Below are 15,096 nucleotides of genomic sequence, written 5' to 3'. Positions count from 1 at the left end.
CTCCTCCATGCCGCAACCCATGATCCAGGCTGGACCTGGACGGGCAACTTTATACCATGCGGGCGGCTCCCATTGGAGCGCACTGCAGCTCCTAAGGAAGCACACTCGTAACCGGGTGCAGTGAGCACTTTGGGGGGCTGGTCGGCCTGTCCTGTTGGACAGGCTCAGCCCCGGTGACTCACCAAGGTGCCCACCCAGACCAATGTCTCCCTCAATTCCTATCATCCTTCCGGCCCTGAAATGGTCTGGTCAGACCGAAAGGGTATAGCCCAACAAAACAAACAAAACTCTTTTGACACTCTTTCTGTAATTTGTGCTCAGATTTGACCTAGGGTCAACCTTCCAGCCTGGGCCCAACCCAAGGCGGGGCTAAACTGTGCTCAGATTTGACCTAGGCCTGTTAATTGTACACCTTTTATCTCGGAACATTTTTATATTTCTACAGCTCTGTAGGGCTGACAGCTCTTCCTGCGAAACCTTTTTTGGGTCGAAAATGGCAGAACATGACGTCATTTGCGGCCAACCTATCATAGCCTCTGGAAAAAAACAATGGTCACAATGTGTAAAATGGATGCCCGTAGAGGTTCTGAAAGTTTGGTGGGGATGTCTGCAGTCATTTAGGAGATAGCTACGGAAGAGGGCAGGGGGCCGTTTCGCCCCCCCCCCCCACGGGACGCGGGTTGAACGCCCTTTCAACTCAGGCTACAAGAGCCCTTTTGCCACTTAAGGGCCCTTTCAACCCAGTCAGTCAAGGGCCCTTTTGACTGCGGATCCCCCCTGAGAGAAATCCTAGATACGCCACTGGACGGCGTAGACACCGTTCCGTGCTTCTATCCTCAGGATACAGAAATCCTTCTCCTCCACGCCGCAAACCTCTCCGGGCTGGACAGGCAACTTTATCCCATGCGGGCTGCTCCCTTGGAGCGGCACTGCTGCTCCCGAGGGAGCGCACCCCGTAGCCGGGTGCCGTGAGTACCTAGGGGCTGGGTGGCCTGTCCTCTGGACGGGCTCAGCCCCGGTGACTCACTAGGGTGCCTGCCCAGACCAATGTCTCCCCCTATATCCTATCATCCTCCCGACTCTGAAATGGTCTAATTGGACCGAAAGGGCCTAACCCAACAAAACAAACAAACAAACGGCGTAGAATCTTAGCCGTCCGAGAGACATCGAACGCGGGGCTTGTAGGTGCTATCCGTCCCACGCTTGACCCTTTGGACCCGCAGGAAGTCAGAGCGGCCCGGCTTCTGACCCCTTCTGGAAAAGGGTACCTACCTAGCTAGGTAGGTATAGGTACTGCGAAACGACCGTTGTACAAATGATCAGATTTGAGACTTCTCGAGATAAAATATGATTTAAGTTGTCTTGCAGCACCGATGGTCCTTCATTTTGTTCTTTATTGGAATGTCGAATGACGAATTCCGACTGGTGTGCGGCCATAGATTATAGTCACCGTGAGAAATAGAATATGTGCGGCCCGTGCGGCCCAATGCTCAATGTGCCGTGCGGCCTGGATCATGCAGAAATCCTGCAGCTCTATTTTTACTCATACCGCCTCAGGCAGTTCTTGAGTGCGCCAACTTTGTAACGAAATTCGCATAACACAAAGATAATGTTAAAGAGCAGAGCGCATCCTGCTCATTTGTTCGAATTGATGACGTTGTAGGTTTAAAAATAATTGCAAGTTTTGAAACTTTCTGCCTTTTTTCAAATAATGAAATCAAGTTTTACTTGATTTATATGTGAAAATATCATAGAAGTTATCAAGTTCAAGAAATGGTGGGTATATTGTCAGTTTCTGCGGTGAATGCTCGAAAATCGAAGCAAGCGTATACAGAAGTTAGCCAATTGAATCTCAAGATTGTAATGACGTCACAAGGGTGACTGGAGTTACAGCAAGCAATTATTTCCTCGGAAGTTGGAGGGCCTGTAAAAAAATTATTCGCGTTTGTGTGAAGGTTCTGTTGGCGATTTTTGTTGAGTTTTGGGTATAATACCCGGTCAAAATGCTTGTGGATACTCTTTATTAAAGTGATTAAGTCCCATGCTTCAGTTTTGTCATTGAATTCAAGAGTTGCACTGTAGTTTTCACACTTTGCTTGTAGGTGTTATATTTCGTCATTAGTGTATTAAATTCATCTGCTCGGTAAGCTAGGTGAGTTTTTATGTTTTTGTTTTTATCTCAGCCTTTGATTTCATCTTTTAAGGGTGGACTTCAGGGGAAGTATACGGAGGGCATGTATTTTGAGATTGCAACACAAATTGTGGCACTTTATAATAGGCCTGGTCGGAATCGGCTGACAGAACTTTGTCAGCCGAGAATAAGCCCCGCCCACATCACGCTGCTGATGGGCTTGTTCATAGTCGGTTGACAGGAAACGTCAGCCAAAGATGGAGCTCGACAGATAGGGTTGAGACTTGAGGACAGGTAGCATTTTCGCGCTTTTTTCAACGACTATCTTCCGTTACATTATATTTCTGAGGTTTATTTGCTGAGGCTATAGAAAAAATTACAGGATTGATAATTGAGCCGGTGCTGGCATTTTGATTTGTAGGTACTGTTTTCAGGCTGACTCGCACATTGCGCCATGAAAAAAATGATTGCTTTCTTTCACGAAAATATTAAATACAAAATAAGTAAAAAACATTGTATAAAAAAAACTAACCACCTGCACTATAAAGCTGCGCTTTGACTTACATGTGCCACTTTTGAGCCACTTTGAATTTCGGCTGACGTGCTGCTGCCCTCTCCCAGCAGCCGAAAAGCCAGCTGTCAGCAGAGGTATGACGTCACAGCGCGGGAAGGTGTGATACGTCATCAATACCTCGACCAATCAGGGGCTTGGATCTCAGCTGACAACAGCACAGCAGCCGATTCCGACCAGGCCTAATATTTAAAATTATTTTAGATTGTTAATTATTAAATTATGTAAGCTATACCTACATCAATATAGTATTCTTAATTTTTTACAACCCCTAAATCATGGCCCAATACTGGAATCAACTTATGTGAGTGTAAGGATACCCAGTGTCAGATATCAAGCGTTTGTCTGGGTGTATGACGCCTAAATGCCCAAAGGCAAGTTTACCTCGTTTTTGTGGTATCTTCATAGGTTATTGCTGTATGTAGCTCACCTTTCTATGTCTCCGGTGACAGGCACCGCCTCTGTTGTGCTGATGTGTTCAGCCTGTTCGCCCTGTGTCTTAGCTGACGGGCCTCTCCTCTCTGTGTCCGCAGCTCGGCCCAGTCTGGCCGGCCCCGCCCCAGCCATGAACGGTCTCAGTCTGACCGAGCTGTGCTGCCTGTTCTGCTGTCCACCATGCCCGTCACGGATCGCCGGGAAGCTGGCGTTCCTGCCGCCCGAGGCCACATACAGTCTGATGGCCGACGAGACGGGCGACAAGCACAACATCATCCTCACAGAGCGAGCCGACTGGCTCTACACCGACAAGGAGAAGGAGGCCATGGAGGCGTTCTACACGCGCACCAGCAAGGGCAACCGCATCGCCTGCATGTACATCAAGTGCTGCCCCAACGCCAAGTACACGGTGCTGTTCTCACACGGGAACGCCGTGGACCTGGGCCAGATGAGCAGTTTCTACCTTGGGCTGGGCTCACGCATCAACTGTAACGTGTTCAGCTACGACTACTCGGGCTACGGTGACGGCACCGGCCGTCCGTCCGAGAAGAACCTGTACGCCGACATCGAGGCGGCGTGGCTGGCGCTGCACAGTCGGTACGGCGTGCCGCCCGAGTCGGTGATCCTCTACGGTCAGAGCATCGGCACCGTGCCCACCGTCGACCTGGCGTCGCGACACGAGTTCGGCGGCGTGGTGCTCCACTCACCGCTCATGTCCGGCATGCGCGTGGCGTTCAAGACGCAGCGCACCTGGTTCTTCGACGCCTTCCCCAAGTGAGTGAGGGTGCTTTTGAAGCACAGCGCGGTGTTAACAGGACGTTCTCGACACATATTTCTGAGTTAGGTTACTGTAAAGTTATCCTCTTGGTTACACTGTTTGAAAGACGAGCTGATGTTGAAGGATTACACAATTAGCGTAGTGAGGTACCTACCATATTTATCGGACAATATTGTGCCGAGTGATCTATGATATTTCATCTTACTTTTGGTTTGCGGCGATAGTAAATCTCCTCATTCCGTGTCGACTTCATCCGGTTTCGAGAGATAAGCTGCATCTCTTGACGTAGCGACGGTAAGTCGAGCATTGCATGTGTTACCCGGTCTGATCTGGCCGGTGCCTGAGCGCTGCGGCCGGTCCGATCCGGCCAGCGCCTCAGCGCCGCGGCCGGCTCTGATCTGACCGCTTGTCAACTGGTTTCCATCGTGTGGGGCCGGGGGTGGTCTGCAGGCGCGGCGCTCGGCGCGGCGCCGGGCGCCGCTCGCGGAAGTTTGCCGCCGGGCCGGTTTCGGGGCACCGTTAGCTGTATGTGTCTCTTTCCGTCTTCCCCAAACCGAGCGGTGCACACCAAAACTGCACGACTGGCCGTGATTCAATGACCGGGGCATGATTTTTCGGGTAGGAAAACCAGTCGGCTTTCACATAAACACAACGGTGCAAACATGTGCACCGTTTTGTTGTGTCGACCGTTCTGCAATAATTGGAACTCCAGCAAGCTGGATCTGTATTTCTGTGTTGTTTGTAGCTGCGCCTATCAGCGTTGCTATGACAACGCGCAAACTTCCCGTAAATCCTTGCACCGTGACGACGTTCCTTTTGGCGTTTCAGTATCGACAAGGCGCCGAAGATCAAGTCTCCAGTGCTGGTGATTCACGGTACGGAAGACGAGGTGATCGACTTTTCACACGGCCTGGCCATCCACGCCAAGTGTCCGCGCGCCGTCGAGCCGCTCTGGGTCGAGGTGAGATTCCGGTCTGCCCCAGACGGCACTCTGACCCCCGACGGCAGATTGCCGACATGTCAAAGGGCGGAGACGGGCGCCATATCTCTGATATCGGCCGTGAGATAGACTACTATAGAGGCAACTCTGTCTGAGTCAGATTGGGAGCCTATCTCAGCAAACATTCGATTGTTAAATGACTAGTCGATAACAATGAATGCTCTCTCGATCTATGAAGCCCTTATGTTCGACGGACGATCGTGTGTAGCCCTTATATTCGACGGACGTCATCTTCGCACCACGCCTTCTCTGGCCTCCGTGTGTATAAAATTGCATGGTGCATAAATAACTACCTCATGCATTATGTCATATGTGTATCCCCATTGGCACCAGGTCCGCCGTCCGGGTCTGACGTGCTGGCATACGCTCCCAGCTGTCCGTGTGACCCGTATGTGCTGACCACCCGCTGACCCGTACGGGGCTGACCGTCTGCTGACCCGTACTGACCCCACCACCCGTCGTCAGGGGGCCGGCCACAATGATATCGAGGTACACGGCCAGTACCTGGAGCGGCTGAAGAAGTTTGTGTCCGACGACCTGCCCAACTGACGCTCAGTGCCGGCGCACGTCGGCCGGCAACCGTGAGTTCCGGGCCGCATAGTCGGGACGGGGAGGGTCGGGCGGAGACGCGGGTGGTCAAAGGACTGGGTGTTTCTAGTGGCTGAGAGGGAGATCTTGTGATCTCCGTGACTCATGCGCTTGACTGTTGAGTGTCGAGTGTGAAGTGCGCACGGTTCAGTTGGTACACTCCATACAATGATGTCGTTATTCGTCTCCAAGGGAATCCCGTGGGATGCGATAGCGGCCGTTCGAGTATTTTCTTGCTGCTCTGACGTTACTGTACTGGAGAGGACGCTATCAGCTCTGCGCCGGTTTTGAATAGTTAGCGTAGCTTTTTAGGTGATTATTGGAGGCATAGCAACCGGCGACGATATTATCCTGACATGCTAGCCATAAAGGTTGCACTGAGACCGATCCGTGGGTAGGCTGCTAGTGCTTAGTATCGTACTATATTGCACTACCAAATAGAACAGAATTCAGAAGTTTCGAAGGATTACTCAGCTGTGAACCATGTTGGACTTGTGAATGTTGGTCCTGGTCCCGGAGGATAAAATCCGTCCGGAGAACCGCCCAGCTTTTAGAACACTCAACAGGAAAATCATATGTTCGGCCTACTAAATGTGACAGTTGATACAATGTGTTCTTTCAATGCATATAACTGCATGTTTTAGGCATAGGTAATTATAGCAGTTTTCTTTACATAGGCTGGAAATTTAAGAGATTTTAGGTGCCAGAGTATAAATTTGTAAAGGAGAACAGAATCATATGGACCCGACTGGGACCAGCAAAGGGTCTTATTTCCAACATTGGCTGTGAAACATATTACGTTGTGCTCCAAACACCATTACTCGGGATTCTGGCCTGATTAAGAATTCAAAACGAGATAGTTTTCCGATATTTTATTGTTTTTGTGTAGCTGCCGCTAAAGCATCTGCATTCATAGTTGTGTCGTTATGGCTGTGTGTACCATGCATTTTACCGAGTGTTCAACATCCACTGGGCGGTGCCGTCTCCCGGCTGTCGCCCTGCGTTCCTGCGCCCTGCTCCCCTCCGCCGACTGACGACTGACCGGCGCCCCTGCGTACCTGCGTCCCACTCCCCTCCGCCGACTGACGACTGACCGGTGCCGGCGTTGTGTTGCAGAGTGCCGCCCGGTGCGCCGGAACAGCCGCCGACAGAGCTCTCGGCCGTAAGGGAGCAGCCGCAGGGTGTAGCACGTGTGTACGGCGCCTGCTGAGTGTGCCCGAGACCCTGCTTGCGCGCGCCGCGCGGCGGCCGACCGACCAAGCCGGACTGGGTCCGGCGCTGCCGCTAGCGGGCGTAGTGGCAGTCTTTCTATGTCCGGGGTGCTTGTTCGGCCCGTGGGAAAAGACACCGAGGGACGTCGACCAGCCCTTGGGAGATGCGTAGATCGCTCGGAATGGGAGTATTTTCGGGATCAGCTGTTGGTGGGAAAGCAGACTTGAGAAATTGTTTTTCTCTTCTGTAATGTATCTTTCTTTTTCGTAGATTATTTCATGTTTGCATGACTGAATTGGGTCTGCTTCCTTTACCACTTATTTATTGGAGGTCGCGACTGCATGAGTTACATAGCTGAACCGTCTCCATATTTGCTGTATCCACAGCGTAGACGAATGCTTAGTTTTATGTCAACTTGATCTACAGAATATCTGCAATCTATCTGTCAAAGGTTGCGTTGTTGACTCCCTTCGATCTTTTGTCACGTGCCTAGCTGCCACCCCTTCGTAATTCCTCGTTGTACTGGCTGGGGTGTGCCTGATGTAGCCTATTTGCTGTCCTGGTGCGTCGGACCATTCTCCCTTTCGGTGTAGTCGTTGCATGCGGCACGTGCCTGGTTGGGTCATGATTCCGTCCCGCGAGCGGGGACCGCTGTGTGGAGTCTGTGTGCTCGGGGCCGCCGGGGACGGCCACTGTTCCGGAGCCGGGCTGGGTGCTGCAGAGCCGGAGGGGCGCGGTCGGCGCCACGGCCGCCGCTGTTGTGTACATACGATGACGAGCTGCGTGTGAGAGGGAGCGGCGCCGCGAGTGTGGGTCCGACTGCGTGTCTCGGTGCCTTTGGCGGCCAGCGGGCGCTCGCGCTGACCCGGCTGCCGCCTGTTGCAGGCCGAGCGGCCGGCAGCGCTGGCCGCCGCCGCCGCCTCACTCTGTGACCTCCGCCTGGGCAGTCCCAGCGACGGCGGCTGGATGGGCGAGAAGCTGCTCTGAGCGGCCGGCCGGCCTCAAGACTTGCACCAGTACAATCGCGCGCCGAGCGAGCCGGACGTCCGACACGGCCGACCGGCCTCGGCTCCTCTGCACACGCGTGTTATCACTTTCCATTGGCTGTATACGGGGTGCCAGGGCGACCCGGGACGCCGCCGGCCGGGACACAGCTGATCTCAGCCGAGGGCCCGCCGCCGCGGCCGGCCGCCGGGCCGCGCTGGTGGCGGGCCGGCCGGACGCCGTGTGACTGTGAGCCGAGCAGCGCGAGTGTGTGTGAGAGAGAGAAAGATCAGTGAGATAGCCCTATCGAATCTGGTCACCGATCATCGTATTTTGAAACTGTGTCTTTATACCTCGTAGAACCAGTCTGTTGTGTACTCTAAGTTAGCGCGGTGCGTCGTTTGGACCTTGTTTTGCCTTGGCCCCCGGTGGGCTGTCACCGCCGGGTGCCCGCCGGTCCCGGGCGCTCTCCTAATTGCCTTGAGGTCTGTGTAAGTATACGCGGCGTGCTTCTTGTTCGAGCCGGGACCCGGGGCTGGTCTGTACAATGTTCAGTGCAAGCAACGGGCCGGCGCACCCAAGTGTTCCGGCGCTGATCCTGAATCATTGTGACTTTTTCATTGGCCAAGAATTCCGAAATTGCCGGCCAACTTTTCTTTTTCATCCCACTTTGATTGCATGGTTTGCCGCCCACCTGCTCGTCAAAGCCCGAATATCCACTGACCGATTTGCCTGAATGCATACAATACAATCGTAACTGTCTGGCTCGGTTTTCTTATGCTCATATCCGAGAGATGCTATACCAGCTTTGGGAGGAGAGATAGTAGCTGGTGGGTGGTGATATTTCAAATAGCTCTAGTCACGTCCTTATCCCTGAACTGTTTCGTCCAAACAGAGCCAGGGCCCTGACTGAGGTGGCGCTTGTGATAGCTTATTGTCCATTCTCAAAAACACGGGAAAATGTGACAATGAGTGAAAGGGTCTCAAATAAAATTATAGTTGCTGTTGGGACTTCGGAGCTGGGATTTGATGGGATTTGATGCCTGCTCTATGCACACGGTATTTTACCAAAGGAAAGGATTTCATTCAAGCTGCAAATTTGGAAGCAAACAATGGAGACAATTCTGAAGCCACTAATTCAATCATGACGCTTGGTGATTTCTTTTGCAAGTTTGTGGAAACGATCGAAACGATAAAGAAGTCACAATCAAAGAGTGATGATGATTTCAGTGTGTTTATTCAAATAGAAATGAAAGATAATTCTCTAGAACAATGACATTATTTTTAGGGAGATACTTGATTAGATAATAGACGATAAATCAGGTAAGCGTATAGTGTGCGGCTGAAGCTAAGGAAATTGAAATGTCATTTTTCCACTTTCTTTAAATTGTAAGTGTTCTGAAACTGGACTGGAAAAATGCATACTGTGTCGAATATGTCTAGTGGATTGTGCTGAAAATTTTGGCCCACATTTGGCGTAACCACATGCCCTGATAAGGTATGGTGCATAGCAGCCAACTAATTTTTTGACGCAATAGCGTCAAGGCCAGTCCGAAGCCCTAGCCTGGTTATAACATCCAATATAAGCATACTAAATACAACACATCTGCCCAACAATGTTATACATTCAACCAATGCTCAATGGAATGCATCAGCATATCAATATGTGTTCCATGCATCCAAATGAACCCCAAAACATCACTTGGTCATCTAAAGATATACCATGGATGAAGTATACCTGGATAGGACACTCCCTATTCCCCAACACTAGCGCCGGCGACCAAGCGGCCGCCCTGGTGGCGGAGCTCCGAAACATCGGCGGCGAGTGCGCCGGCGGCCGCCGCACCGGCTTGCGTGCTAAAAACGCGGTAATGGAGGGCGAAATTAGCGAACTTTAGCTCATAAGACACGATTTCAGAGACTTAACACATATTTCAAGTTCTTTCTTATAATTATTATGGCTCCATTTAGTCACTATCACATACGGAATCATTACCTGATGCCCATAAACTGAGCCCGTATTCTTGACTTGCCGATGCAATTTATCATCAAATATCATCGTTCCTCGGCGGTCAAACAAGTTCCTATTGATGATTTGATACAAATATCAACTTATTTTCATGTTATCGCATAAAACTTAACTTTATTCTAACATTGGCTCTTCGGCTGTAATCACGAACCCTCACTTTTCAGCAGAATTTAAGCAGCTTCTTAAATCAAAACTGGGAAAATAATATTTTCATGACATTCCTCAATTCCTGTTCTACCAGGTTCACAAAATTTTTCATCAAAATCGGTTACAGGTAAGTAATAAACGACAAAAGTATACAAAAACACACGCTCCGCCCATAGCCCGCAATGCTAAAATGGCGCCAGCGCCCTCGCCGTCGGGAAATCCGCCGCCGCCGCCGGGTGGTCGGAAAATCGGCGGAGTGTCCGATCCAGGAATACCTAATCCATGGATATACATTACCATTATTTTTGAAAGCGTGTGGTATGGTACTGCTTAGTTCAATGAGAAGTGAGCAGTCACTGATTTCAAACAAATATGGTGGATCCTAGCCTTCAAGGTCACAAGACACCCCAAAACACTGTTCCACCTGTTTTTGAGGCAGGAATTGTTCTGCCCAGGAACACTCTTTATGGTTGAATAGCCTTTGTTGGTAGGTATGCACTTATGCTTTATGTAAAAGTGACCCAATTCTGGCTCAAATAAGCATCAAGCTTTAGGCACAAATATTAGAATTTCAATGCTAATTCACTTGTGCCAAATTTGAGCACATAAGTTTCACAGGCATCTAGCATACCTAATGTATGGATTTTTTTTTCTAGTCTATCATTCTGAGTATATTCTGGTAAAACTCTGGTCTCTGCCCAAAACTCTTCTCTGTCTAAGTGTAAAAGCAGTGCCTAGTGAATGTGATGTAATAGTAGCTTTTAGCTTGACCTATCCTTGACCTAGCATTAGACCTATTCAAATGAATTTTGGACTCTAATGATTTGCCATCTAATGAGTTATTTTTATGAAAACCAGCACTGAAATGTTTACATGCTTCAAAGTGCTGTCTGCTGCACTTTGATGCCATCTGCTGCCCCTGACATGGGTCGGTTTCCTATTCAGGGAGAGGCAGCGTACTGCAGCAATGACCCTGCAGCGGGCAGTGTGCGGCACTGCGGCGGCAGTGGCCTCCCGCCGGCTGGGGACGCGACTGCTGTCGGCGGCGGCGCCCGGCGGACCCCTGGCCGTGTACCAGCGCCGGCTGGCCGACGGCTCTCTGTACGCCGACGAGTACCAGGCGGCCATCGTGCAGCGGCTCGACCAGATCCACCGCAGCCTGGACGGCTACTCGCCGCCGCGCCGCTCGCTTCTGTCGCGGCTCTTCTCGCTGGGCGCGTCTTCCAGTCGGCGGCCACGCGGCCTCTACCTCTGGGGCACCGTTGGCACCGGCAAGACGATGCTGATGGACCTGTTCCACGACTGTGTGGACACGCCACACAAGCGGCGCGTGCACTTTAATGCCTTTATGCTGGACGTGCACCGGCGGATCCACGAGGCCAAACAGCGCGCGGCGATTCAGAGCAGCGACACCAAGCCGCGCGCGTTCGACCCGATCCGGCCGGTCGCCGAGGCCATCGCCGATGAGGTGTGGCTCATCTGCTTCGACGAGTTTCAGGTCAGTGGCGGCGAAAGGAATGATTCATAATTCTCAGCTTGGTGATGGGTAGAAAGTCAATTTGTGCGGCCTTTACGACGGAGAAACTAGAATAAATGACCTTTGATGTGTGCTGACTGACATTTCATGATTTTTTTTGCTGTGATTTTCTTGAGTGAGTTTGTATTTGTGAATGACTGATATGTATTGGTTTTTCGGTAGACAAACAATGGTCTTTTACTATACACAGTATGCGAACACTTCCTACGTCACCTCACCTGACTGACGACACCTTTTCTTCCGTTGTGCCAGAACAGGTGACCGACATTGCCGACGCCATGATCCTGAAGCGACTGTTCACCTCCCTCTTCTACAACGGCGTGATCGTGGTGGCGACGAGCAACCGACCGCCGGACGACCTCTACAAGAACGGTCTGCAGCGCGGCAACTTCCTGCCCTTCATCCCCGTGCTCAAGGGGCACTGCTTCGTGGAGTGCCTCGACTCGGGAATCGACTATCGACTCATGGGAGCTGCTAGCCAGGAGAAGACCTATTTCCTGTGAGTCCCATCCTCCGACCGCTGAGTGGGTCGATTGGTTATTATTTGCGAAGATTTAGTTGTTTTGGACGCTTTGTTTGCATTTCTTTTCCTTCGACGAAATGTCACAAACATTATTTCTAGCATTACGAGGACTTGTTTTATTTGTGGCGCCGCTTCGGGTGTGACTGATTTAGATAGGCTGAGTCAATCCATCCTGTCAATAGCGTTTGAATTTCATGCCGTACTAGCGACCGCCTACCGTCATTCCCCAATAAGCCATTGACCAATAGATTCGCGGGTATCGTCATTGCTCCTCCTCTCCGTCATTTCTCTTTCTCCTCTCCGTCATTTCTCCTCCTCTATACAAGTCTCTATATATATAAGTCTATGTAAGTCTGTGGAAATGTGCGCACTGACGCGCCCTCCTTTGCCGGCCAGAAAGAGTGACGGTGACGCCGACTCTGGCCTGCGCCGGCTCTTCAAGGTGCTCTGCGCCCGCGAGACGGACGTGGTGCGGCCCCGGCTGCTGCACGTGCGCGGCCGAGACGTGCAGTTTGAGCGCACGTGCGGCCAGGTGGCCGACTGCACCTTCTCCGAGCTCTGTGATCGGGTCAGTGGAAGGTGTCGGTAATGTATGCACTGTGCAGTGTGCTTAGTACCTACACGATCAGCTGGGTTATTTGGGGTGACAGGATGCTGGTGTGTAGAACATTGTGTTGTGCTGTGTTCAGTATATGTTTTCTTGTAGTAAAATATTCCCAGTGCTGTCCGTTCCGCGGGCGTCGTCCCCAGCTGCGTCACCAGGAGTTAGGTGGGCTCACACGTCAGCCGTTTTCGGGGGTGGGGGGGGGGGGGGGTGGGGGGAGGGACATGGAGGAGTAGGAGCCCTCCTGTAAGTGGGGGCAAAAAGCCTGTTGGAGGGATGATTGAATAAAGAAAAACGAAGGAAGTATCAGTTGGTGACGATCCCCAAGATGTGGCGAGTCTTTCGTGCCCCGCTCTAAATGGTTCGGCTCCCGATCTCTCATTTCCGTCACTTCTCCGGTCAGCGGGGTGCGTGTCGTTCGTCACGTGGGGAGACGGCTTTACACGTATTAAGGGAAATGAGATCGGACGCGTGTGTATTAGGTACCCAATGACCCTCTCTGTATGATGACAGCGGTTCAGGATCTCACCTGGTTGCATACGAGTCCATACATACCATCATGTTTATGGTTTATGATGAATTTTGCTGATGACATTTCTAGCTTTTCAAGAGACTAAATTTGTGAGATACTAGGAATAAAATGATCAATTTAATGATATTTCGCTCTACGGTGTCCTGATTGTGACGTTTTATGTTAGTGTGGCGGCAGCACCGGTCGATGCTTGCATTCAAATTTGACAGATGTCTGGTGTATTACAAACTTCTATAGCGTTGTCCTGACGTTGTTTCGTCTCTCTGCCCCGCCCGTCAGCCGCTGGGAGCCGCCGACTACCTGACAATGGCGCAGTTCTTCCACACGGTCATCATCAGAGACGTTCCGCAGCTCAACACCAAGAAGCGGGCGCAGGCGCGACGCTTTATCACGCTGATCGACACGCTGTATGACCACCATGTAAGTCGGAAGTCATGAAGCCAATGCGGCGATCATTCATTCACTTGGCGTCTCCGTACAGTGAAGCTGATACCAGTCGGATGAGACTGTTCCGACAATGTTAAGCGCAATACGTGGACTTTGTGTTAATAACGTCCAATAAAGCATATCACATAGATCAGCAGCGGACCTTCTGTCACGGGACACCCGATGCTCAGTCTGCTCCTTGCCGATCCATTCCCTAGCAGCGGAAGCGATCGCAATTACATCCAGTGTCGCAGCGCTCTGCCGGCGCGTCGAGCGTGATTGGCTCCAATAACCGCCGGTCTTTTGGCGCTGTTACCGCCCCCCCCCCTCCCCCAGCCGGAGGGGGATCAATATCCGACCGTCTCTGATGGTAAGCGGTCTCATCGACAGGTGCGTGTCGTCATCAGCGCAGACGTGCCGCTCAAGGAACTATTCACCGCCGATAAAGACATGGACGTGGACGACGACAAGCGGGCACTCATGGACGACCTGAAGCTGACCAATGACTCGGTGAGGACACGAGGCTGAAATCGGGTATCTTATGGTCGGGATGGTGATGGACCATCAAAATGCAGTTTAGGTGGAAGGTACTAGACTGATAATAAAATTGAAGTGTAATTTAATTGGAAAGAAACTTCACCTTCGAGTGACTTGCGAGCTTAATTGAAATCCCTAGCGCTGATTGCTTATGCCACATGAAGAAACCAACTATTTTTCTAGAGTGCATTGCTCTAGTTGGGTCTTTGAGTTTGTACTCCTCCATTCATACACCTCCCCGTTGTCTGCGGCTGACGTCCCGTGCTCTATTCGTGACTCTGACCGCCCTCGACGTCCCGTCCCGCTCACCGTCAGCTCACCGAGGCCAGCATCTTCACCGGCGAGGAGGAGTTGTTTGCGTTCGAGCGTACCGTGTCGCGCCTGGCTGAGATGCAGACGGCCGACTACTGGTCACGCTGGGAGCAGACCGCAGCCTGATGTCGGCCGCCGCCGCTCCGCCGCCCGCCGAGAGTCACACCGAGCCACCCACCGAAGTCAGTCCACTCCAACTGGGACAGTGGGACCCGCGCCGGCTTCAGGGGACTACTGTCAGAGCACGCTAGTATGCTTGGAGCTCGCTGAAATCGATTCGCCAGCTTTAGCTCGTGGCATTCGGTCCAGATGTGATCCGGGACGGGTAAAGGTGGTATTTATTAGTGGCTGACTTCTGGGGCGGTGGGATTCAAGGCGGTTAGGTGGATGTGGCGGTCCTAGCTCAATTTCACTGACATGGACCTCTTGGAGGTCTGCAATACAAATAGAATCGCTAGTTGTTGACGAAGGGCTGTTACGAGCGGGTGAGACTTGTTTGGGATACGCAGCTGGTGTGTGTCGTTTTTAAGCTGGTGGGCACCATTGTGGTGCAGTAGGGGAGAGTGGGGCACATTCGTGCAAAAAATGGATAAACCCATATATCTATTCTTTGGTTAGTGCAATGGCAAAATTGTTGATTGTAGTATGGAAAGGAACTATTGCAGATAGTTTTCCTCTTTAAAAGTTATCCTCTAAAATTATTGCTTCCATTAGAAAAAATGACTTTTAATAACTCTGAACATTTGCACG

At 51.5% G+C, this 15,096-nt stretch overlaps 2 protein-coding genes across 3 annotated transcripts; both read left to right on the top strand.

The window, feature by feature from the left end:
* Nucleotides 1–1,801: 1,801 nt before the first annotated feature.
* Nucleotides 1,802–8,461, top strand: LOC122382138 (alpha/beta hydrolase domain-containing protein 17B-like). 2 transcript variants are annotated; one of them, XR_006256631.1, is made up of 6 exons: nt 1,891–2,152; nt 3,236–3,911; nt 4,744–4,876; nt 5,381–5,496; nt 6,620–6,665; nt 7,601–8,461. XR_006256631.1 is itself a non-coding variant. In XM_043367084.1 (5 exons), the coding sequence occupies exons 2-4, from the start codon at nt 3,268–3,270 to the stop codon at nt 5,462–5,464; spliced, it is 861 nt and encodes a 286-aa protein (XP_043223019.1). In that variant the 5' UTR covers nt 1,802–2,152; nt 3,236–3,267; the 3' UTR covers nt 5,465–5,496; nt 6,620–8,461. The 2 variants fall into 2 exon arrangements, 1 of the variants encoding a protein (XP_043223019.1); XM_043367084.1 differs by having other exon boundaries at nt 1,802–2,152; nt 6,620–8,461.
* A 401-nt stretch (nt 8,462–8,862) lies between these two features.
* LOC122382136 (putative ATPase N2B) lies at nt 8,863–14,896 on the top strand. The gene is made up of 7 exons (XM_043367081.1): nt 8,863–9,022; nt 10,821–11,373; nt 11,670–11,911; nt 12,332–12,503; nt 13,351–13,491; nt 13,888–14,007; nt 14,350–14,896. The coding sequence occupies exons 2-7, from the start codon at nt 10,843–10,845 to the stop codon at nt 14,470–14,472; spliced, it is 1,329 nt and encodes a 442-aa protein (XP_043223016.1). The 5' UTR covers nt 8,863–9,022; nt 10,821–10,842; the 3' UTR covers nt 14,473–14,896.
* The last annotated feature ends 200 nt before the right edge of the window (nt 14,897–15,096 follow it).

This window comes from Amphibalanus amphitrite, unplaced genomic scaffold (assembly GCF_019059575.1).
Source record: "Amphibalanus amphitrite isolate SeventyFive unplaced genomic scaffold, NRLGWU_Aamphi_draft 000134F_arrow, whole genome shotgun sequence".
In the NCBI taxonomy this organism is placed as follows: domain Eukaryota; kingdom Metazoa; phylum Arthropoda; class Thecostraca; order Balanomorpha; family Balanidae; genus Amphibalanus; species Amphibalanus amphitrite.
Note: the sequence above shows the minus strand (reverse complement) of the source record. Positions and strands in the feature narration are given on the sequence as shown.

Coding starts and splice junctions, on each gene's coding strand:
- LOC122382138 (XM_043367084.1), top strand. CDS start 3,268: ATGAACGGTCTCAGTCTGACCGAGCTGTGCTGCCTGTTCTGCTGTCCA. Junction 3,912..4,743: donor TTCTTCGACGCCTTCCCCAA/GTGAGTGAGGGT, acceptor TTGGCGTTTCAG/TATCGACAAGGCGCCGAAGA. Junction 4,877..5,380: donor TCGAGCCGCTCTGGGTCGAG/GTGAGATTCCGG, acceptor ACCCGTCGTCAG/GGGGCCGGCCACAATGATAT.
- LOC122382136 (XM_043367081.1), top strand. CDS start 10,843: ATGACCCTGCAGCGGGCAGTGTGCGGCACTGCGGCGGCAGTGGCCTCC. Junction 11,912..12,331: donor CAGGAGAAGACCTATTTCCT/GTGAGTCCCATC, acceptor TTTGCCGGCCAG/AAAGAGTGACGGTGACGCCG. Junction 13,492..13,887: donor ACACGCTGTATGACCACCAT/GTAAGTCGGAAG, acceptor TCTCATCGACAG/GTGCGTGTCGTCATCAGCGC.